Genomic DNA, 24,186 nt, shown 5'->3' on the forward strand with positions numbered 1-24,186 from the left:
TATGTCAATAAAAAATAGTATTAGAAAGGTAATGAGAATGCAGTATTTTCTACTGAAATAATATCAAGTGTGTTTTATTTTACGTAGAATACAAAGCATTGTACAAGATTCAAACAAAATACATCAAGGCTAATACAAATTTAACAATGGAGAAAAAAAGTGCATTATCTGATATAGTATGTAACTTTTCATGATGTAAAAAAGCTTTTTTTTATCCAGTGAACTAGTAGATAACAGCTGAAGAGAAAATCTTTAAACGGCAGTTCCCAAGTTCAGGCCATACAACATAAACTACCGTATGCCAAGTCTGTTCAGACTCCTCTGAGAGTAAGAAAATAGTGATATTTCAGTCAATTGTGGCCGTGATCAGATCGCCCAGGAATTTTGCGTTTTTCTCTCACTGACTTTTCCTGTTGAACAGTTTGTGATGCTCAAAATTCAGGCCCAGAACCTGACCTGCCATCGTAATTGATATTGAGAGCACCTTTTCTGCAGCTCTTGCTGTATGAAGCCTCCTGTCCGTTGTACTTCAGATCCAGACTGAAACGTCCCTTTTCCTTCCAAAGGACTCATTTAGAGTCACTTTAAACTTAGATTTTTATTACCTTATTTTGTGTAATTTAAGGGATTTGTTCTGAGTACATCAGTGATTGTTCTGTTATTTTAAGTCTAAGCTGAAGATCTATTTAAAAAAATGGAGTGGCATGTTTCTCCCATCGTATAAAATATTTCAGTTCTTCTGATGAGAGCTGACAGATGCTGAAATGTGATAACACATTTGACATTTTGTGTGGAAATAGATAAGTTGTAGATAAATTGGTTGTGATTTTTCAAAAGATAATGTTTTTTACTATAGCGGCTTTTATAACGTACCCTTTCAAGATCACCAAAGTTTCTGTGGTTTTTATGTGGTGATGCCTGGATTTATAAAGCTTTATAAGTTGTGCAGAAGTAACAGTACCCAATTTCTCTATATAGCAAAGTTATGTTTTCCCACGGTTGGGTATTTTTAGAGGGAAGAATGACCTGTTTGTCTTGGGGTTGTGACTCCTTTTCTGTAAAGATATTGTTATTTTTTGTCTACTGAACTTACACATTGTATTATGATGTTAGAGAGGGTAGTTTTCTGCAGTTGTTTAATTTTTCAAATTATACATATTTTGTTCAGTCTCAGGAAAGCCATGAATTAATTCTTTTTGGCTTAAGATGGAGTGGGAGAGATCTGTTAGTGGCACGTGCCTCATTCCTTCATCAGTGTTTATACACTTGGCCATTCTGCACTTTCCTTTTCCAAGTTCACTTTCTGTTCTAATGTGGAACATAATTAAGTCTTATCAGCAACACTTGCTGACTTCCGGTACTGCACTGTTTGTTGTGCAGCGTATGTATGCATATATATAAATACTGCATATGTACTTGGTGACAAGCCTTGGCCTGAATTAGGGGAAGCAAGGAGCATTACCAGGTTGTGTCATGATTTTCCATCAAGTATCACTCAGTGAAACGTCTGTGTACCTGTTCTAGGATGCTCATAGTACATTTGAGGGCAGCGTGATGAAGTCAATGTAGAAAAAACAACATGTTGAGAGTTAGCCTCTGGAAAGCCATTGCTACAACCGTGTACCACTATGTACTAGGATATAATACCTTCAAATCCCCATCTTAAGCTACAGAGTCAAGGTAGAAAACTATTTGGGCTCTAAATAAGTAGCACAAAATCTATGCCCACACCAATACCTCCCATTAATTTTAGAGGAAATCTTTTCTTAAATCACAGACTTAGGGATTTTGCTCAGTTCTACTAGGAACTGCCTTGAAATCATAACCTGTCTTCAGTTTGTATGTTTTGGTTTCTAATGGTGAGGACTAATTTAAACTACATAATTGCTTACTAGGGTAACATCAGTTTTGACTGAAGGACGGTTTTAGATACATGAAAATTCTACAATAAACATCTTTTGTTGTTCTGTCTTATAAAGTTCTTTGCAGTTTCATGAAAGTGCTGAGAGGGAGATTTTTTTTATTCCTTTAATACATTTTCAGCTTGCTTGTAAATAATACATCTCTAAAGTTCACTTTAAAAAATCTCTTGTGTGCAGAAATACAAACCGATGTGTATATAAGTTCAGACATTTGCAATTTTTGCCAGAAAAAAAAATGCCAGAAAAACAATAAATTAATAAATACTTTATGGATGCAGAATATACTCCAAACAAGAGATGAATGATTGGAAATACCAATCAGGTCATTGGATGATTTTCAGCTGCTATAAGAAGAGTATGTATGGAAATCCCCCAGAAATTTCTTTCTTTGATGCCTTTAATTCTGACTTCATTTTTTAAAAAGTACTATTCTACTACAATTCACAGTAAAACAGACTAAAAAAAAATCCAGGAAATCCATGTGGGGCCTTTCAGAGAATCCTGCAGGGTGCAGGGTAATTATAGACTGTCTGCCAAAGTGCACATTTGGTCGGTGGAAGAGAGACTCATGTTAACCTGCGTCTTTTCTTCCTTCCCTTTGAATCTGCAGAAGCTCGTGAGGACTCTTAGCACGTTCGTCTCCAGAATAACTCCTCAGTTAGACTGGTATAAGTAAGAGCAAGGCAAGCCCCGGTGCTTCTAATATACATAAGCACAGTGGCTCTTTCTATTGGTTTTAGAGAAGCTAGCTTCATTTCTGTGCTGCATTATTACATTGTGCTTTTCATGTCTGGTCTTTTTGTCTCATGTTTTAATATATTTCAACAACCTGACATGTAAATTGAGTTACTTTCAACCTTAATTTATTGTATACACATGAATATAGTATGCACAGTACTTACTTTCTTGCTTACTGTTTTTTTGGGTTTTTGTTTTTGCTCTGGTGTGTGCTTTTATTGGGTTTTGTATGAATATGAGATGTCTCATATTAAGAGGATATGGGATGTCTATACTGACAAGACAATGGAGAATTAAGCTACATAGCTTTGAAGACAAGTGGTAGTTGAAGGATTTCAAGTGTGGCATTTCCTCAAGGATCTCTTGTTTCCCATCTGCTTTGATGCACAGGTGGTACCTTTTGGCAAGATCAATTCTAATCACAGGATAGAGTGCCATGAGTCTGCTGATGATACTTAGCTATATCGTTTACCCCTCAGCTTCGAGTTCTTTCCCTGCCCTGGAGTAATCCTTGACTAAGATCTCCAGATGGGTGTAACAGAGCTGCCATATCCTCAGCCCTGGGAAAACAGACTGCTCATTGAGTTGTTCATCAGAGTCATGTGTGCGCCCACTTCAGAAGGCATCTATTTTGAGGCACAGTCAGATTAAGAGTCTTGGCATCATATTTAAGAGTTTTATCTCCCTGCAAAGTGTGCCAGGAAAATGATTTTGTTTGTTTGTTTATTTGTTTGAAGTTGCACTGCTTTTATTGGCTGTAACTTCTTCAGATTTCATCTGACTTCTGAATAACAAGAACTGCTCTCCTGCCCAGGAGGCTTTATTACTGTAATTCCCTGAGCAGGGCTTGTAGCAGGCTGTTTCTGCAGTGTGCCTCAGAAAACAGCAAACTACTAGAACATCCCTTCACGTTACTCTGATTGCCTGATTAATGCCAGTCCTGCACTGATACCCCATAAAGTGACTTAGCTGATACAGCTATATTCCTGTTGTTTTTAAGCTCATTTTTAACTTGAAAGAAAAACAGTCTAATGTAGTTTGATACCAGCCACCTTTTGTTTCTCACAGGCAATACGTATCATCAACTGTTTACTATGAAACACACGGCATGTGAGCAAACTCCCACACGTCTGTGTTAACATACAAATCTGCATTATTTTTGGTCACAGATGCTATGATTTTAAGATAGATGAATGTAAGAAAAGAATAACATCATCTTGAATGCCTCATACACTTATATCTGATATACAAATAATTATACCAGAACTAGCTAGTTAACAAGCGGTTTGATGAGCAGCGTAAATAATGGAGCATGTTTGTAATGGACTCATTGGTGCTCTCCAGGGTGGATTCTCAAGTGTTTAATAAGAGATGAGTCTGTGTCGCTGCCATTTCTCAGTGGAAACTCTAACCTCTCTCTGCTACCTAGATGCCTGTTTTCATGAAACTTCGTATATCTAAGATCTCTGTCCCTCTGTCAAATGTGGCTGAAATTAGCTAGCGTTTTCGGATTTCTTAAAAAGAGAGAGGCAGGTGGGCAAACACAAAGCAAGCTGATCACATCAATCTTGTCTTCTTAGATAACTGATTCATACATATTTTCCTATCACTCTGCAAGACTGATGTTTTGAAGAAAATATTTCTCAGCCTTGGAACATTGTATTTGAAAAACAAAATTAGAGTCCAGACATTCAGCAACAAAGGCATTTTCTGGAACTGCGGGTAGTGATAATAAACTGAAATACTTGATGACACATTTTTCCCACAGTCTCCATCTCTCCCAGGTTCACTCAGTGATTCGCTTCCATCCTTCAGGATTGGAAGACAATGGATTTTCTGGAACAAGAGATTATTTTTCTATGTTATATATGTAGTTGTACTAGTGGTGGAGTCAGAGGGGTGCAATACATAACTTTATGAGATAGATTCCAAGGTCTTGAGCCCTAGAGTCTAGCCTTTTCTTCTTATGGAGAGGAGGAAGCATCCTTAGGATGCTGTGATACCCATCTAAGTCAAACAAGTAGCCTGGATGAAGGAAGAGGAGTGAGGGCATGGCAGAGAATCCATGAGTCATACAGGCAGGAGTACAAATGTTTTTTTCCTTAGGGACAGCAACTGCTACCGCTGACTGCCCATCTCAAGTGCTCCAGACAAAATGGATGAGTGCAACCATGCCTGAGCAGCACTAAAATGCACAAGGAAAGTTAAGGCACCAGAATAAGGATGGGATGAAAGGAAGACTGACTTTAGGCAACTAGTTCACAGGGCTTCCTTCAAATAGTTATGGAGCTACAGTGACAGTAGCCCTCCAGTAAGCATACCAAGGAGAATTAGCAGTATTAATGAAGGGAAATGGGGAGTTCACAGAATGAGGGAGATATTGAAAGTACCTTCAGATATCATGTAGCCCAGCCTGCCAAGGGAAAACTCCATTGTAAGTTCAAGTCCTTTATAGTTTTGCAAGGCAGATGAGAGGGCAGAGAAGAGGCAAGTATGGCTCCTAGAGCCTAGTTTCATATGAATATGGCAGATATTGTTCAAGATGGGAATCTTAATGCAGTTCGTGCATGTGTCATGGTGGGAAAGGACAAGATTCCTCTCCTCTCAAGCCCATTATTTCCACAGGACCTGGCTTTGATTCTGGAGATCTTTATATATGAACATACATAGGCATACTAAGAATTGCTTTGTATTAGTGGTTTTGTAGATATATAATGCTCTAGGTAGCAACTGGCAGAGAGTCAGAACTTTGCCAGTTTCAAAAGACAAGCAATAGTTGGGTGAACATTTCCTCTTTCCCCAGTCACTTCTATGCAGCACACTCCCTTTTTCCTGTAAACTCTCTGGAGGAAAGTCTGTATATCTCTATATTTTTCCACACAACTTCAGTGATGGAGTTTTTGTACCATTCTTCTTAGCATAAAGAAAATAAAAATAATTAAATGACATTCAAATAGTGTTTAAATATATATAGGTTTTTTTTTCTTTTGGTTCTGTTTTGGTGTCTAAGTATTGAACAAAACTGTACATTCTTAAATTTAAGAAGATGTGTAAATCTGTCTGTTAAGTATGTGCATAATTCTTATAGAAGAGACATTGAGCATATACTGAAGTGCCCTATGGGGCACTTCATCTACTGTTTATGAAGTGTATTTCTTACCCAGGCTGGATCTTAATGGTTCTTAAAATATTTTTGCACATTTTAAAAATGATAGAAAAATTTTAAGACCTTAAAATGCTTTTGCATGTTTATAAAACACTAGAAAATTTTTAAGACATACTTTTGCTTATAGCAATAAATGGGATAAAGCCCTGACATTTTTGTTTGTATTTTGTTTGTTTTTAAAGTGTTCTTGTGCAATGGGAAGTTTCACAAGCACTTGCAAGAAATTTTTGTTCCTTTGGTCATCCGCTACATTGATCTCATGGAATCATCAATTGCCCAGTCCATTCACAGAGGTCTTGAACAAGAGTCATGGCAACCTGTCAAGTAAGTGCATTCTACAGGATCAGAACCAAGCTCCCACCTATAGCTTTCTGTCTAATCAAGTGTTCTTCCCTGTTTCTCTCTAAATATTCTATTTTTTTATTATATTCCTACATTGTTTATTTCTTCACAGGAACATCACCAACAGTCTTCCTAATGTAGCTCTTCCAAAAGTTCCAAGTTTGCCTCTTAACCTTCCACAAATACCTAGCTTTACTACACCAACCTGGATGACTTCTTTATATGACTCCACGTGTGTATTCTTCAATAACCTTCTGACTGTATGTCAGCTCTGCATGGCCTTGCTAGTGTTCTGTGCAGCTGTACTTGGATTGCATGTTGTTTATGATCTCTTAGTTGGAAATTATCATTTCTTGGGAGTGAGCCAGGCATGGACTGTTGGTGAGTTGCGCTTTTTAGTGCCTTAAAATGGAGCAATCTTAAACCCGAGAGTTTACAAAATCAACTTGGCAGAGGTCTGTTATAGTGTGAATGATGTTTAGTACCCTAAATAACTTAATTGCCCTTCTGAATTAATAAGCAGTGGGAAACCTCTAGAATAATTGATTTTATACCACAGTTTTGTAAATCAAGGCAGCCCATTGTATTTTTGCATGGGTTTGATTAAGTCATTGTATATACAAATTGATTCTGAAAATCATTTCAATAATTGTTAGTATTGCCATTAGATTAAGTCTCCATGTCACAGAGAAATAGTAAAGATTAATGAGCATCCAGAATAGAAGTTCATTCATTTCTTTGTCTGTTTGAAGCAAAATATGTTTCTTTTATTTTATCCCCAACTATTCAGTGTCCTTTTCTAAAAGACAGTTGAGCAGACGTGCCATGCTCAGTGCAAATAATTCCGTAGTTACATGACAGATTACAGGAAGACTCAAAAAGTACCATGCCTTAGCTAAAATTGTTTTAGAGGAAGCGGAATGTAATTTACTTCAGATGAATGTAAATTGCATTCATTACTATGAATGCTTATTCATACATTCAAGATAGAAATCTTGATAATATGAGGTCAAGACAAAAAATTTGTTCTTGTGTTTTAAAATGGACTTAAATATTCCTAACAAGTAAACCTCAATCCATTATTGTGAGAGTTGATATTTTGTATTCAGCCAGGCTTCGGACGCTTGACCTTTCGGTATTATGGTAGTTTATCTACCAGTTCCCCTAAAAAGTTGTCAAGACTACTGTGACTTTGTATTTTTTGCTTTTGTGTAACAATGCTAAGTTTTCTGACTTGCATATGCAAGTCATTTCAGATTTGAATACAAACTCATTGATCTTCTGCTACTCAAGTTCCTTTCTGTCCAGTTCTTCACATACTGTCAAAGGTCACTCTTTTGACCTGTCAAATACTGTAGAAATCAGGTAGTGTTTTAAGAATCAGTTGACCTAAGTTCTACTGAAAGTCAAAGTACTTTCTAGGAATGTATTTCATTTAGATCAAAAAAATAAAAAATAAAACCAGTTGAAATCAAAGTGATGAAAGTCACTTCTTCCCAAGCTAATGATATTCCTCTTTGCTGCTGGTTACTGTGTTAGCTTCCAAGGAAGCTAACTTTGCTCTCGCTCCCTATACTAAAGGAGAGAAGTAGGGCCTTCTTTCTCCCTCATGCTATGACATCTTTCTCAGGAAAAAACCGAAACTTCCTCTTTCCAGTCAATATTCCGATAGAGAGTAACCAAAAACCTGAACTGCGGAGCCTGTTTTAGCAAAATCCAGTGTGAATCTCAAATAGACTGTGCATAGGCAACAGGGTGACAGAGTAAGCACCTAAATTTCAGAGTTTGCCAGTTGTTGCAGGTGCCTCCTGCTCTACTCTGACAATAAGTCTTTTTCTTCCAGTTCATGGTGCCCCATGGGTCTAGCCACAAAACTAAAGCTTTGACAAGAAGATGATGAAGTACATCACTAAATTGTGTTGGATTTCTTATTTGCTTTTTAAAAGTGATGAGTTTAGAGGCAAAAAGAATGAGAAAAGATAGCCTATGAGCTAAATGAGTTACATTCATGTTTTTAATAAGAATGTAAAGTCCTACCTGTGTCTATTTTCAATATAACGGGATGAGTTTTCATATTCTGTAAACTTAACTAGCATAAAACCTTCCAAATGGACTCTCTATATCAGCCTTTATTCAAAGATACTCTTAAATTGTTATTTATCAACTTCAGAGCTGTTCATCAGAGCTGTTAAGTGCCAACCTAGTAGTTTTTACTGAAAGAGCTGAGAAGAGTTAATCACTGTTAAGCTTTTCTTCAAGTGCTTTATTAATAAATTTTAGAATATATTTTCTTCTCTATCACTTAAAATTCTTTGAACATTACTGGAGAATATTGTGTATACTTTTTAATTAACTGTTGCTATTTATATTTTTTTCTTGTGCACATTTTTGAGTCAGTAAACATACACCCTTTATAACAGCACTTAGGAAGATCATTATCTCATTTTCAGTTGTTTTGCTTAACCTTTTATTATTGGGCATTGGAAAGAGGGATATTAAAAGGGGAAAGTGCTATGTGTAGTAGTCTGGTTTTCTTGATTGGTCTCAGGAGAGGACAACTCAGAGGACAGCTTGGCTAGACATGTAGAGCACTGTGATTTGTAGCTCGGTTTGGCTAAATACAACATAGTGACAGGATAAAAAAGCTTGAATATTGCATAAAAGCTCTTAATCATCCAGAATGATTTTTTTCTTAATTATTCATTACTTCAAATGTGCTACTTTAAACTGCACCTGTGGTCCTTTTCATATTTTAAATTTCATATCTCTGACTCTTTTTAATCTGAATAAAATTGGATTTATGGGCGATGGTAATTATTTATGGCTTAATTTATATGCTGTTTATTTTCAGTACAAACATGAGATAAATTCACTAACCAAAAATATTAGAAATGCAGACCAGGGGTTGTCTGCCATTCTAGTGCTTTAAGTTCAGCCAAACTCAAGACTAAGAAAACATATGGATAAGATAGATGCTCTCAGAGGCACAGTTTGCTCTTTCTTCTGCCCAGAAATGGCAGCTACCGAAGGAAATGTGTCAACTATATTCCTTCAGCTTTACTGGCTACAGAGACTGATTGGAGCAGTCATTGTGTTCTGCTAGTGATATGAAGGGATCTTTTCTGAATATGTCTGAGCCCTCTTGCCCAGGCTCTCTGTGGACTCGTGCATGCTTGTGAGTGCCACACTTGAGCACAGTTATCAGGAGCTGTGTCTGTAGGGCTACATAGGTTCCTGCCATGGTGATTGCCAGTACTAAAGTGAAAGGAGATTGTGGTTTGTGTTGAGGAGGATGGGTAGTTAGAGGTAGAGCCATAGGACTGGTAGAGTTGTGAAAATGCTGAGGATGTCTATTTTCTGTGGAAAAAAAAAAAAAAGGAGGTTTGACTTCAAGTACAAGTACAGTTAGTTCCTGTTTAGCTTTCTCAAGTATATGGGCCATATTTAATTATGGGCCAAATTTATTTCTTCCAAAAATACTTTCATACATAAAGAAAGAAGAATCAAGGAATATGATTTGGTTACTTGAACGTCAAGTTGCCTAGTCTTGAACTAAACATGAGTAAGCATGAGGGAATAGTTTTCCTAACATCTTTAAGGGATCATACACAAGTTCTTGTCATAGTTCTCTTCCATCATTTCTGCCATTGTTCATGGAGAATGAAAAGTGCCATTGACTGTAATAATTGAGGGTTCTTTTCTGTTGAAAAAATTCTCAATTTTCCTTCTGAGCTATAAATATGTTTATGCATAAAGGAGTTAGAGCTCACAAGCTGGGGGCTGTCAAAGGGAATAAATTTGATGACCTATGTTTTGAAAACACTCCTCACAAAACACTAATGAAAATAAGTGACTGCTAATCTTAAAAAAATGCAGTGATTTGTTAAATCACCATTAGTAAATCACTCTTAGTGAATTCTATAGGAATGGACAGACCAATGATTTTGCGTCTTGTGATTGATTCAGTATACCCTTAGATATTTAATATTTCTGCTTTATTTTCATATCCCAAGCTTTTCTGAGGAGTGTGGCAGCTAGGCAAGAAGTGACATATTCTACACCTACTTTGGAGTCAAGTGTGTGGCACCTCAAAGCTGGTGTGCTGTCTTACTAGACTGCTTGCCTAATTGCTGCTGCTTAGGTAGCTGGCAGACCTAGTAGAAAGCTGTGTCTCTCCGTTGTCAGTAGGTGCTTAAGAAATTGCTTGAAGCTCCTTGTGTTTTTTTGTTCTTCTTTTTATTCTTACTGTGTTTGGTATATCAAAGACAAAAAGTCATAGAATAATTTAAACTGAAATGGACCTCTTGAGATCATCTCTTACAATCTCCCAGGTAAAGTGTGACCAACTATGCTGTTAAATTGCAGTTAAAAAAAAAAAAAAAAAAAAAAAAACGAGGCTGGGCATAATGTTTGCCATTGCTGACCTTCTCCTATTGCCACGGTCTAATTTAAAAAAAAAAAAAAAAGACAGATAATAGCTTTTGCACAAAAAATACTGAAAGTGAAAGATTAAGTGTTGATCAGCAAAGCACTTGACTTCATGTTTAATTTTAAATATATAAACAATTATATTGATTGTAGCAATAACATGAACTAGCAGTTTGATTTCCTGGTAGAGCAGTGTTATTCCATTCCTTAGACTAAATAACTGTTCAAATAAAACCCTTCCACCTGCAATAACTTTTTTCCTGACAACAACAACAAAATGGTTCTGCAGTAATGTACGTAGATTTGGGATGCTTTGGTGTTATGCTCCTCCTGCCTGTTCCCATGCAGTGGAAACAGTCTTTCCTCACAGGTGCTGTCAGAATAGGATCAGTAAAGTGTAGCATCTGAATGTGGCTCTTCTTTGTGTTACAGTCTAACAATGTTAAGAACTGAAGTGACATAACTATTAGGGAAAACAACTACTGAGTGGAGAACCGCTTCAGGGTATTGAAAGATGTGCTGGAGATTAGTATTATTTCTAATACTTTGCTGTAAAAAGGCCAAAAAAATCTAAAAGTACAAATAAAGCAAGTAGCTGGTACAAAGAACTGTAGCAAGCTGATTGCAATCTCAATTCCCTGCAACATTTAACGAACAAATTAGACATTTTCACCAAGATGTCTGATCTAGGAGCAATTTATTTCACTTGTAGTAGATTATTTTCCTTCCTCATCTTACTACTAATAGTACATTAGAAAAATTCAAATGGCATTGGACAATGCCGAGTAAATTGAAGAATGGGACCTCAAAATCATATGAAAAGAGAATGAATGAATTAGTGTTTCTCAGAGAATGAATAGTGTTTCATGAACCTGTGGCCGTTATTACATTTATTAGAATTGGGAACCGTTATTTGGTAGTATAATGAAACCAAATTAAGTGGCTACCGAGGAGCGAACGTGCATAAGAATACATTGATGTTATTGAGAACACACGAGTCCTCCTGAGTCTTAAAGAATTTCATTTGGAATTCCATTAGGCTAAAAGAAAAAAAGTATTAAAGAAGAAAAAAAATGGCTAAATTGTACAAATTGATAAAGAAAAATGGTAATTCTGTTTCTTAAGAAAGTCTATATTGTCTTCTATAAAATATATGTTATTATCAAGTGTAATATAGAGAGATTCTGTATATCTGTATACTGCTATCAGTATATATTTTGTCTCTTCTTTTACTCTATTCCTCACATAAATTGTCTTAGTCACTTTAGAATCAAATATTGAGTGCGATGTAGCCTCCACAACTTTACTCACTGCCAACAAATATATTAGATATTTTAAAAATCCTCAATATTTTCCTATTATATAGCTGCCTCAATATTTTCCTATTATATAGCTGAAGAAACAGTCTAATAGAACTGTAGATTTGTTGGGGAGTTTTAGTGGTTCATTATTCATGTTCTTAATTAAACTAAGCAGCATGTGGAAGTGTTTTCTGTTCAACTGTAACCTTAACAGGTAATATCCCTATGCAAGTTGTAATCCTAGCAGTCTCATGGGCCTTCTGCTAGTTTTTCCTGTTTTATTTCAGGAATACAATGCTGTAGAAAGTTAACAGTTATGGCTTAAAATAAGTGGGAAAAATATGAACATGAGAAAAGGCTTCTGTTAAATTGTGGAATACACTTCTATACATAATGGAGACATTAAAACACGTACCATTTAAAACCAAAGTTGGGCAGAAGGACCCATTTTTTCTCTCAGATGGAGAAACTTGTTGCTGTCAGCTCTTACCCATCGCCCAGCCCTGGCTGTCTCACCTGTGTCCGTAGTGTGGCCTTTGTGACACCAAGCCAGCGTTGCAGAGGACAGCCATGGCTCAGAGGTAGTAGCAGCACTGGGACAGGAAGATGTATGGATCTGGAAAATGGTGGGATGCTGTAAGACCAAAGTAGCGCTCCTGCCGCATCTCTGCGAGCTCTGCGGAGCCTGAACATACGGGCTGCTTCAGCCTTTGCTTCAGTTTATCACGAGCATGGCTAGCCTGGTTTGAACTGGTGTTAGTGCTGCTGTGTTTGAGGACATGGATTATTCAATCAGATAATATAAATTCTTTCTGGTTTGGGATTATTTGCCCTTTGTTTTTTCAATCTGACATTGCAGTGTCTGGAGCTCACTGATTCCTTCCATTAGAGCTTTAGCCACTTAACACTCTGATAAATATATTCTTTTGTCAAAAGTAGAAAAAAGAAAATGGAAGTTGTAATACATGTAAGTTATTTGAATCTGAATTGAATTTGCCAAGCCGAGCTTCAAGTGTTTGTGTTTCTAAGAGCACTGGAGCATGCTGGAATGCTGTGCAGAAGAGTGTGATGCTCCACAGGAGCCCAGGCTTGAAAAAACAACATGTCATAAGAATACACGTAATCTACATTTGCAGTGGAAGCATAACTATAGCTATTGCTAAGATTATCTCCAAGTTGCTGTCCCTTAACACAAACAAGCATCTTAAAAGTTATCACTTGGTTCAGAATCAAAGAACATCTTTAAAATTGTGTGGTTAACATGGGATTATGTAGAGTCACATGAATCCCTTGTTCTACTTGTTTAAAAATTTCCTTGAATTAGTGTCTGTTCTTGTTTTCCCCTGGGATATGATGTTATTCCCTCAGTTAGAAATAATGAGCATTTATCGAGAGAGTGTTTGCCTGGATATCTCTTTCAAGATATTACTAGTAACATCCTCATTTCTTTGGTCAATTTACCTACCTGAGTTGTGATAGCAAGCAAATATATATGCAAAATGTTCACTCTTTTGGAAAAGGTCCTTACTTATTAATATTCCTTCAGCCATTATTTTTCTGTCTGAATTTGAAATTTGAGCTACTTCATTTTTCTGTGGTCCTTGTCTTACCACCTCCCTAACCTGTCATACTTCTTAGCTAACAGATGAGAAAACTCTACTTCTTTCACCTCAGTGTAAATTTTCTGTGACCATTTTCGCATTCTTGAAATAAGAGCAATTGTGCTACTAGATAACAGTGACATGAAGGAGGAAGATGGGGTGAGAAGGAAATCTTATTTACCTGAATAATAATCTGGGGGCTGGAATAGACATCCATACATTTATCTTCTGTTTCTTGGGGCTTTTGTTTTGTTTTGTGTCTTACAGCAATGGCTCAGCTACGTCGGAAGATCTTTTTTGGAAACTGGATGCTCTGCAAATGTTTGTTTTTGATCTTCACTGGCCAGAACCAGAATTTGCTCATCATTTAGAGCAAAGACTTAAACTCATGGCCACTGACATGATAGAAGCCTGTGTCAAAAGGTATAGTTGAAATGATCGGTTTAAAGTTGGGAGTGCAGAACCTTGAGATCACCATCAATACAATTGCCTATTGAATGGGTGAATATTCTGCACTTACAGGAATGCATTTCTAAAATCTGCTCATGTCTATGCATATTGTTTAGTCAAAATGTTTAGTAAGGTTTATGGATTTATGCACCCATTATTCCAAATTGCTAGAGAATTATTCATGTCATGAATTTTTGTTTTAATAAACAGAACAAGAATTGCATTTGAACTGAAGCTACAAAAGACAAACAAATCAACAGACCTGCGTATTCCTTCTTCTCTGTGCACAATGTTTAATGTCTTAGTTGACGCCAAAAAACAGACAGCTAAACTCTGTATTCTCGATGGCGGACAAGAGGTAAGTGGAATTTTGTATGTTCAATTCTGTGTTCAGTTAACCTGAAATATCTCATACTCGATAGATTAATTTCAAACTTGTATCATGTTTGGGAAGCATGCATAGACTGCTTACTCAAAGCACCACTCAAAGTACAACTTCTTATCTTCCGTCAGAGAAGATGTAGAGCATTTTGCTGATTTTATCTGTGCATCTGTAAAAAATGCAGAAGATTTCTTGGCTGAAAGTCTCTGCAGGAATTTCTCTTGGGTAACAGCAGACAATCAGCCCACTTCAGGTCTGTTTCACAGTAGTAAAATAAAGCTAAAAGATTATCCTTTGCAGAAGAACTGGGTAAGATTTTTTTTAAATTTGCTCATATGCCTGGCATTTGTTTGTACCTATGTTCATGCTGCAAATATCTTAAACTGAAGAAAGAAATAACCAGGTAGTTTAATGAGTTTGTTTTAATTTGAGACTACTTTGGCAGTAGTCTACTGACAGGACTGTAGATTCTCCACAGTCCTCCACAGAACACTGAGGGGTTTTTTTTAAAGGATATGTAGATTTCACTGTCTACTCCCCTTCATATGTTGTTCCTTAGTGGAAATAATCTGTGCAGTCAAAAAGGCTTTGCCATGTGGACTGGTGAGATTACCAGCATAAAATTAAAACTGCTCCTTGCAGTGCAATATTGTTCAATTTGTTTTTGAATCGTCAATGTCAACATTTGTCAACAAAAAAGTATGCCTGCTTTGAGGAGTTTCACTCCTGCATTTTTTGGTCATACTGGTCTATTCATTTTCCATCTCTGTACAGTGCTCTTCATTATTTATTGGCTCATCTTTTAAAATTATTGTATTCCATGTAATTGTTTTCTTTTTTTTTCCCAATTTAATGAGATATTCATCATTTTCCTGTTCTGCCCTGTCATCTCTATTTTTCCTTTTGGTTTTCCGTGCCATGAACCAGTTTGCTAGTCAGTGGGTAAGTGTTTTCCTTTTTTTTTAACCTACATTTTTTATTTGGTTATTAATCACCATTGTTTGTTTCAGAATGGTGTATTGCTTTTCTTGCTAATTTGATAATGTAGCTTTAATGAGTAGTCCTTTACAGACTACCTGCTAGACACTGGTCATCAGCTTCTAAATTATTTTTTTCATTCATCCTCTTTGAGTGGTCCAGAACAACTTTTCACTCTTCTGCTCTTCAGATACCATGTTTTGTCTTATTTTTGGATGTTTTTACTCCTGAGTGACACACAATAACAACGAGGTTGCTTCAGGTTCAGCAGAAGTCAGCCTGAAGGAGCAACTCTTCACCTTAGGCTGTGCTGACGCATCTTTCACTTAGTGCCTGAGCACTAACCTGCAAATGCATCCATGCACACCCTTCTTAAGGGAAAAGTAATACCTTCGTAGACACCTGCAGACAGATGGTATAGGCCTGCTCTCCATAGACATACCATTCCCCTTCCTATTCTGCATCTGCAGAGAATGTCTGTATTGCCATCCAGTTGTCAGAGCTAAATTTTGGCATTCCCTTTTGGACTGCGGACACTCACCAGATCCTTTTCAGAAATCTGCTCACTCTTCACACTAGTAAAACAGAAATAGAGCCCTTATTCCCTGCTGACCTCTGACCAGGACACCCAGTGCTTCCTGTGCTTCCTTTCAGTGCAAGAGCTCTAAAATTTAACATATCTGTGATGAAATGCATATGTCTTTCAAAATCCCCAAATTAAACTTCATTCCAATCCACCTCATAGGGCAAAGGGTTCTCAAATTCTTCACATATCAGAAATGATGAGATAATATGGAAATGTACTTCTTCCTCACAAAATTTGAATTATTGTCATCTGATATCTCCCATTCTCAAGGCCTTTTTGGAAGAGTAAGACACAATAGGCTTTTCAGTTGCTTGTACTTGGTATCACAACTGTTTTGAACTCTTTGACGACGACATTTAATTCTCAAATCATCCTCATCTGTGAAAAAAAGGCAGAATAACATCTCTTAACATCCTAAGTTGCATCTCTAGCCCCTTTATAGGATTTGTAACATTTCTAATTAATCCTACTTGGCCACTTGATCTTGATACCTTTCCCATATTACCTTTACATCGGACTATTTCTAGAGTTTATTCTGCAGTTTATCAAATATATTATTTAATTAGATGGTTAGATGCAAATATCTCCTTGAAAACAGCATGATTTTTTCATGCCTTATACAGAGCTCTAAGCAATCGTATGATTTCTCTAAGTAGAGACAGATGTGAAAGTTTTCCCTCTGTGTTACGAGATAGGAGAGAATTCTTACTTAACATGTAAGTGGGGCATTCTGCTCATAGGAAGTAATAATAGCACCTTAAGTTCAGAGATTAAATTTGATCTAGAATCCTATGGTTTTCCAGTATTGCTTAATACAGTGGTCACCATTCTTCCAGATGTCTTCTAGTTGTGTCCACTCTCATCAATAATCATGAAGTCTGTCACTGAGAAAGGCTTTGCAGCCTGCCTTTTCTGAATATCCTCTTTAAATTTAAGAGAAGTAGCCTGACTGGTATATGGGTTCAGTCATTACCTTGTGTTTAAGTCATAACTCAGCTGGCTCTATGCCATGTGCATTGGTTGGTAGTTGCTCTAGGAAGGTCTGAGAAGCCCGTTCTCTAGATGAGAATAGCCTTATCTACTCTCCAAATTACAGACTAACTATTGGTGCCAGCTACTTGCTTTATATACCACTAGGATGGCAATTCACAGAGTATAGGGGAAAGAGACAGCTGAGTAATCTATAACTTGCTGCTATTTCTCAAAATTTGGTTTGTCTGACTTATTAGATTCAGTGTATGTAATTTTTTGTTGTCACATACTGAACATCCTTTCTTCCTTTCTTCTTCATTCCTTCATGAACTAGAAGCCACGAGGTGCTCTTTCTCTACAGTCCATATATTCTCAGTCAAATAAGTGGCAACAGTAACAGAAACCTATCATGCAACGTTCAATCATCAGAAGATTTGGGGAGTTTATATATATATATATATATATGTATATATATTTAACTTGAGATAAACTATTTAAAACCTATTTACTTAAAACTTTATAATCTAGATGTTGCAATAGTCTGGCAACATCAGTGCTCTTGAGAAAACTAGTCAAGAATCAAATAGGAAACATTGATGGGGCCAGCTACATTGAAAAGTACTTAGATATGAGTGGAAGAGTTTTATTTGTTTGGAGTTTTTTTTTCTTTGCAAGTAAAATAGTATAAACAGAGTAAATTTATCCTTACTGTTGAATGTCTCATAGCAGAATGTATATAGAAGAAAAAGCTATTTTAGTTGTTTCAGAATTACAGCTTCTTAGTACCTACCATAGTCATAAAAGAGAGGTACTACTTTTCAATTATTTCTGAGTTTGGGGCAGAAATGACTGATGTTTTATTTCAGTGGAACATATTAATTTATGAAGAGAATTTATGAAAAAATTGTGAATTTATAGAAACATTTAGGGAAAAGTGGGTTTTAATTTGATGAACTTTGGTTCTGGAGCTATTTTGGTTCATAAAATCTGAATAAGACTTTCATTTAACTGCCTAAGTAGATGTGCCTGCAGGCACTTGTGCAGTATCTTTCCAGATAGTGATATTGAGACAGTGTCTAGGAGCAGAGAGCCATATTTGGAAGACCCACTAGATGGTCCTGAAAAGAAAGTCCTCTTTGTTTACACCCCATGGCACACTGCCACCAAGCATAGTTTTCTCCCAGGTAACTCCTATAGCTGCACATGCTGTTTTACTGGGAAGTACTCAAGAGCAATTGGAGAGGAAAAGACACATTCTGGATTATCGGCTTCAGCAGAGGGAGTGTGGGAAGGATCATGCTGAAAGACTGCAAGGTGCATTCGAATCATTTAGCTGTGGGAGCTGAATTGTCTAGAGTCAGACCCCACATGGACTTTGGCCAAATCAGCCATCAGAGGAGCATAAAGACAACCTTCTACAGATATGTGTGCTCTTGTCAAGGTTGGCAGAAGCAGAAATGCTTCCTACAGATGCTGATTTCAGGACCATGCGTGCAACCTTGCCAGCTCATACTGTTTCATGAGTTCTACAGTTCTTGCCATCTTCCTAGCAGCTCGTCTTCTGAAGTCAAACAATCTTCCATGAGGATCTGCAGTTTATTTTGCGGAGGGGGCTGTTATCTTCCTGAAAGTTGGGGAGAAGAGCTTGAAGAAATTTCTAATCTTGCAATTTACAAGATAAATCTTGAAAAAAAAATGTAACCTAAAATGAAACTCAGGGTAAAAAAGAGAATCAGATATTATTTCTAAAGCAATGTCATGATTTTGGAAGCTTGTGGGTTTGTTTTTTTTTTAATTTGTTGGGATTTGTTTCATCTTCCTTTTTGACTATATTCCATTGCTAGTAAATTAGCTTGTCTTGTGATGATAATAAAAAGAGGAAATATATAGGAATTCCTCACAGAATATTCCTAGATTCATTACTTTAGCATACAGTAGAGTTATAAGAGGGACAGCTGTTTTTTTTCACAAGTCATTGAAATATGTATACTTTTCCAGTGCATCTTTGGAGATGCAAATAATTATTATTTTCACAGAATAAGGAACCAATGCCTTCTGGAGGCTGTGTAATCAACAAATGTCACAGGCAGTTGCGGGTGATTTACCTGCTTAGCAAAGCAGGAAATTATTGGTCAAGAAATGCCTGAACAATTAGAAATAAATATACCTGGAACTACTGACAGATTTTCTGATATATTTCTAATATGTTCCTTCACTCATCAGCAAGGTGTGCTAATATTTGTATGAGATGTATCTTCATACTCTTCCAAGTGTTTTTAATCACTGAAAGCAGAAATTAAGAACAAAAATGAACATGATCTGAGAACAGTAAATAATAACTGAAATAGAAACATATATGTGAGTAAATCTCACAGTTTTATTTTCTCTTATTTTAAATGCAGATTCAATAGGTGTACTGCTCAGAAAATTGTTCCTAAATATATTAAGTAGACCAGATTTAATGTTTTGATCTGTATAGCAACTTTGAGACAGAAGAAAAATAGCTTTCAAAAACTTACAACTCTGAAAACTATTCAGCTAGCAGTTGCTAAGTTAGGCTAATGTTTATACTGACCTCAGTACTTTTACTCCAGGCATTATGTTGTTAGCTATTCCAAGTAGCCTTGAACTATGAAGATAGGGTTAGTCTTTACAAGTCGCATTTTCTGTGAAGTGGCTATTGGGGACAATCTTTGCTGTCAGATAAATGTTTCTGAAGGAAGAATTAGTGTTTAAATTGATGTGCCTCCTTGACAGAATGGGATCCCTAGTTCCTGCTAATTTCAGGAGGGAACTCTGTAGTATTATCTAAAAAGTCTTTCAGATTTATTTTAAATAGCATTTACTTAAAGGCACCTTCTTCTATAACAAAAAAAAGAAAAAAAAGAAAGAAAAAGGCTGTGGAGAATGAAGTCTGTTTTATTATGTCTTTTATGGCCTGTTAATTTGTTACCATCTATTCTGCTTTGTTGATGAAATTTTAATTTTGCCCTTGCTTGAACATATTGTAAGATTTGTATAAACTGCAGCTCACTGTGCTAACAAAAAGGCTCTTTTAGGAAGAACAATTGGGGCTCATTTTATTTTTAGAGGACATTTAAAATAACTTATGAATGAGAGTTGTCAGACATGAAATGCTGTATTAATTAAATCTTATTCTAGTCTTTTTGCTTCCCTGCTAAACCAACCCTTTAGAGGAAAAATACATGGCCACCTTAATTATATAGGAGAAGACAAAAAGTATCCTTCACATTCCTTCGCCTGAATAAGAATAAGAACTCAATTCATCTAAATAATAACCCCATTAGCTGCTTAACTCAACAGTGTACATGGGAAAATTTTCGACACAGAATGTAAGCAAGTGTTGATTGGGTGGATCGTTTTCAAGGGTTTATTCTTCAGATGTTCAAAATGATAATTTTAAGTAAATCTGATCTGGCAGGGTTATCAGCTTTGTAGCATTTAGGATTTATGACAAAAGTGTGTGTTCATATACATACTAATGCTTTCTTTATCTTTTGAAATACAGCAACAATACCATTCAAAAATAGATGACTTGATTGAAGAAACTGTTAAAGAAATTATTTCACTTCTTGTTTCAAAGGTAAAAGAATTTAGATTCTTATTTATAATAAAATAAAATATTTCTCAGTTGAATTTCTGAAATGTCTGGATATCACACAGTTTTTCTATACTTTAAGTAATGACATTGGGGGAGGGAAACGTAATTTGTAGAAAGTACTCATCCAAATAACATTGAATTTATGAAATTAAATTTTATGTTTTGCAAGAACGCTATCTATGCACCCTGCTTATCAGATTAGCTTTTCTCATGTATTATATTACAGATGAGAACTGCTAGACCTAGCAGAACTGATAGAACATGATTATGTCCATATTATCTTTAGTACTAGCACCTTAATTTGATGCTTTGTTTAATTTTCTTCAGAAAACTTATATCATAAGAAGTGTTTAAATTATTTCATGTTCAGAGATAAACAGCATGCAAAAGAGTTATATTTTAAAGATAAAGAAAATATATATTTTAAATGAGTTTTTGCTCCACAAGCTGATCAATTTAAAAATATTTTGTATGTATTCTTGACAATGGCTTTGCAGTTCTTAACACTTAAAGAGAAAATATGTTTTTACATGCTATAAATATTTGGAAAATCAGTGAAAAAAAATTAAATAATGTCTAGTGGTTACTGTCACATCTCTACTGCAGTAAAAATCTTACGTGCTTAATATGAAAGAAAAAGCTTTCTGTAACTAATACTTTGAATGATACAGTAAATGACACTAGGAGAATAGAAAGATTTTCCAAGATGTTATCTGTTCTTTACGAACTACCCAGAGATGTCTGCTTTTCAGAATAACATGTATTAGATATACGTTGACAATCTGTGAGTTAGAGACAAATAAGACTGCTAGCTTATTTTCAATATGCCTTTCTTTCATTTGTTCACAGGTTGATAGTGGGGGGTGGAGTGAGATCTCTATTCTGATTGGCATCCAGCCTGCTTGCACATGAAGAGGAGGTTTTTGTAATTTTTTGGAAGTTTAAGCCAATTGTGTCCAATTATTGACAAATATTTAAAAACAAACACTTCTCCCGCCCAAAAGATTTTTTTTTTTGATTGTGTAATCATAAGTACAAATGGTTCAAGAGTTTCAAGTTATACATGCAGCTTGTCATCACTCAGGACTAATCTGTCAATTGATTTTTAAGTGTTATTGAAGAAGTGGAGAGAGGGGAATGTAATGGGAGTATAATGCTCATCTTTGTAATTAAATTCATCTCTGTAATTAAACTGTTCTTAATAGCTGAGATTATAGAGGATGCAAGAAAAGAGTCCTCTTCCTTGTGGATGAATATGCAGGGGTTTCTAGACACAATTACAAATAAATATAGAGGACTTTTACATTATTAGTTAGCATATATGCCATCAGAAGATGTTGGAAGCCCAGAGTGGGAACAAATGTTTTCTGTCATTGGCTGCTCATTAGAAGCTTAACCATTTAACCACCACAGCCTCTCACTTGAGATGTGAAATGCCAGTGACATCCTGATTGCTTCCTTTTCAAGGAGGAAAGTTGCTGAGGACAGAGAGTAGGGTTGAGGCTTCGCTCTTGATTTTGATCAAGAAAAATGTCTGTCAATGTGCATAATATCCATGTACATTCATCTTTTATCTAGTGCATTTCAATTATTTCTTGGCCTTTTCCTCTAAATTGAAATGTTTCCTTCATGTTTAAATGAGATATGTGTTTTGGCATTTGTTTAGCTGTAACAGTCATCTATGAAAATGAAAAGAATGCTCTTAATTCAGTGAGACTATACCTAGTAAAGATTAGACAGTGAATTATATGAGCAAAACTTTCCAAGCTAAAGCATTAAGCAAAACACAGGAACTGCACGAAACTGATGCGAAGCACAGTGTATCTCAGGAGAGCTGCTTCAGCAAATGTGCAGCGTACCCAGAAATGCTCTTAGAGCTTCACAGGTCTGTCCAGTGAGACCTCAGAAAACAAGTGACCAGCTCCGTAACCAAGTTAAATGCCCAAACTTGAGACAGCCTTAAATTCTTTTACCTCCAATTTATTAAAACCATTTGTTGATGATGTGGATGTGCTGCCTTTGATTTGTTGATGATGTGTATGTGCTGTGTGAAAGGGAAATCAACCCTTTTCACAGTAGATCTTTGATTGACAATATTGACTGAGCATCTGTTTGCAGGAAGAGTCCTTGTCCGTCAGGTAAAATGAGTATGGAGAGTGCAGTGTATGTACAGCAGCATCCCACAGTCTTGTGATGCCAAAGCAGAGGTTACCTGGCCTAAGAAAGGGCTCCAGTTAAACTGTGCATGGGGTACACACACAAGTGCCATCCCCTCGGGTAGCTTTTGGTGCAGTTTTATTTCTTAACCAGCACTTACATGCTACAGTCTTAATTAATCACTCTAAATATGACAGGCTGGATTGATAAATGACAAATGTAGGTTTGCACTTGCTCTTGCTCTTTGAACTGTTAAGAGCAGGGCTTGTTGTAAAGTGATGGTCTCGGTTCCTCTGGAGGTGACACTGTTGTGACACTGTTACAGTGCCCATTAACAGCATGCCAGATGGAATTTTGTTCTGTCCTCACACTCATAAAATGATACTCACGGTTGTGGGAATGACTGTATTGGGAGCAAGTGATGACTTTTAAAACAATCTTTCTATAAACTGGAAGGCAATTCATATGTGAAAAATAAATGGGCACACATGAAACTGCTGACAGATATTTTGTGTTTTACATCACGAAGGACTTGAGCCACATGACATCCCAAAGGAACGTAGGAAGCAATTTTCTTTGCTTTTAGAGCAATTTGGAGGAATTTATGCAAAGGCCTGAGAGATTTTTGTAGCCCCAAAAATAAATTTTGGGCAAAGGATCTTTACAATATGCTGATTATTGAAGAGTCATGCTGCTCAGAGAATTAAAGGTGAAACTGCTGGGCAAAGGCACCACATACTAGAGATTTAAGACCTACCCCAGCGCCTTGTTGGCCATACAGTAATAGTTCAACAACACATACTGTTGCTGAAGATGGACTGACAGAAAACAGTGGTGCCACCACATTGCTGCATAAAATTAGCCTTAAATTTCTATTGAATAATAAAGATAAGAAGGTAATCCTTGCCACTTTGCTGCTTCTAATTTTGTAGTTCAATATAGGAGCGAGCAAACTTACCCCCAGGAGAATTTGGGATTTGGTTTCTATTTCTGCAGCAGTTACATTGTGACTTCCATCAGTTTATTTTGTAACTGTTTTGTAAGTTTGCGAAACTGAAAAAAAGCTATGATTTCAGCATTTTGTGAAATACAGTAGATGCAGACTGCATTGCCTTGTTGCACAGTAATAGGCAGAGGGAGAGCTCACATTCCCATACAATTTTTTTTTTTGATCCTGTTCATTTGGATTTTGTTTTGTGCTTTTCCTCCAGGTTGTTTCAGTGTTAGAAGGTGTGCTGTCCAAACTGTCAAGATATGATGAAGGCACTTTCTTCTCATCATTAGTTTCATTCACTGTAAGTGTCTGAATTCCTAATGTTGCTGAATTTAAAATTAAGCACAATCCTTAATGATAAGCACTTACCGTGTGTTGTTTTATTTTTAATTTTCTAAAGGTGAAAGCAGCTGCAAAATACGTTGATGTTCCTGTAAGTACAAACCTTTTAATTTTTTTGCTAGTGTTAATGATAATTCACAAAAATAGGGGTTTTGTTAGCTCACATTTTTCAATGTTGACATTTTGCTTTCCTACAGAGATTCAT

The 24,186-nt window shown here is 36.3% G+C and overlaps 1 protein-coding gene across 3 annotated transcripts in view; it reads left to right on the plus strand.

The window, feature by feature from the left end:
* The window catches only part of CADPS2 (calcium dependent secretion activator 2), a 284,907-nt gene that overhangs the window by 231,270 nt on the left and 29,451 nt on the right, over window positions 1-24,186 (plus strand). For 2 of the 3 annotated variants that reach the window (XM_088521873.1, XM_088521874.1), the window contains 7 exons: window positions 6,009-6,150; window positions 6,281-6,400; window positions 13,766-13,921; window positions 14,159-14,306; window positions 20,396-20,470; window positions 23,857-23,940; window positions 24,040-24,072. In XM_088521873.1, the coding sequence (XP_088377999.1) occupies window positions 6,009-6,150; window positions 6,281-6,400; window positions 13,766-13,921; window positions 14,159-14,306; window positions 20,396-20,470; window positions 23,857-23,940; window positions 24,040-24,072 (758 nt within the window). The remainder of the gene's footprint in view (window positions 1-6,008; window positions 6,151-6,280; window positions 6,401-13,765; window positions 13,922-14,158; window positions 14,307-20,395; window positions 20,471-23,856; window positions 23,941-24,039; window positions 24,073-24,186) is intronic. The other variant, XM_088521875.1, reaches the window with a different exon arrangement.

Source organism: Tinamus guttatus, unplaced genomic scaffold (genome assembly GCF_059628265.1).
Source record: "Tinamus guttatus ecotype Peru unplaced genomic scaffold, ASM5962826v1 Tinamus_guttatus_pri_ptg000138l, whole genome shotgun sequence".
Taxonomy (NCBI): Eukaryota; Metazoa; Chordata; class Aves; order Tinamiformes; family Tinamidae; genus Tinamus; species Tinamus guttatus.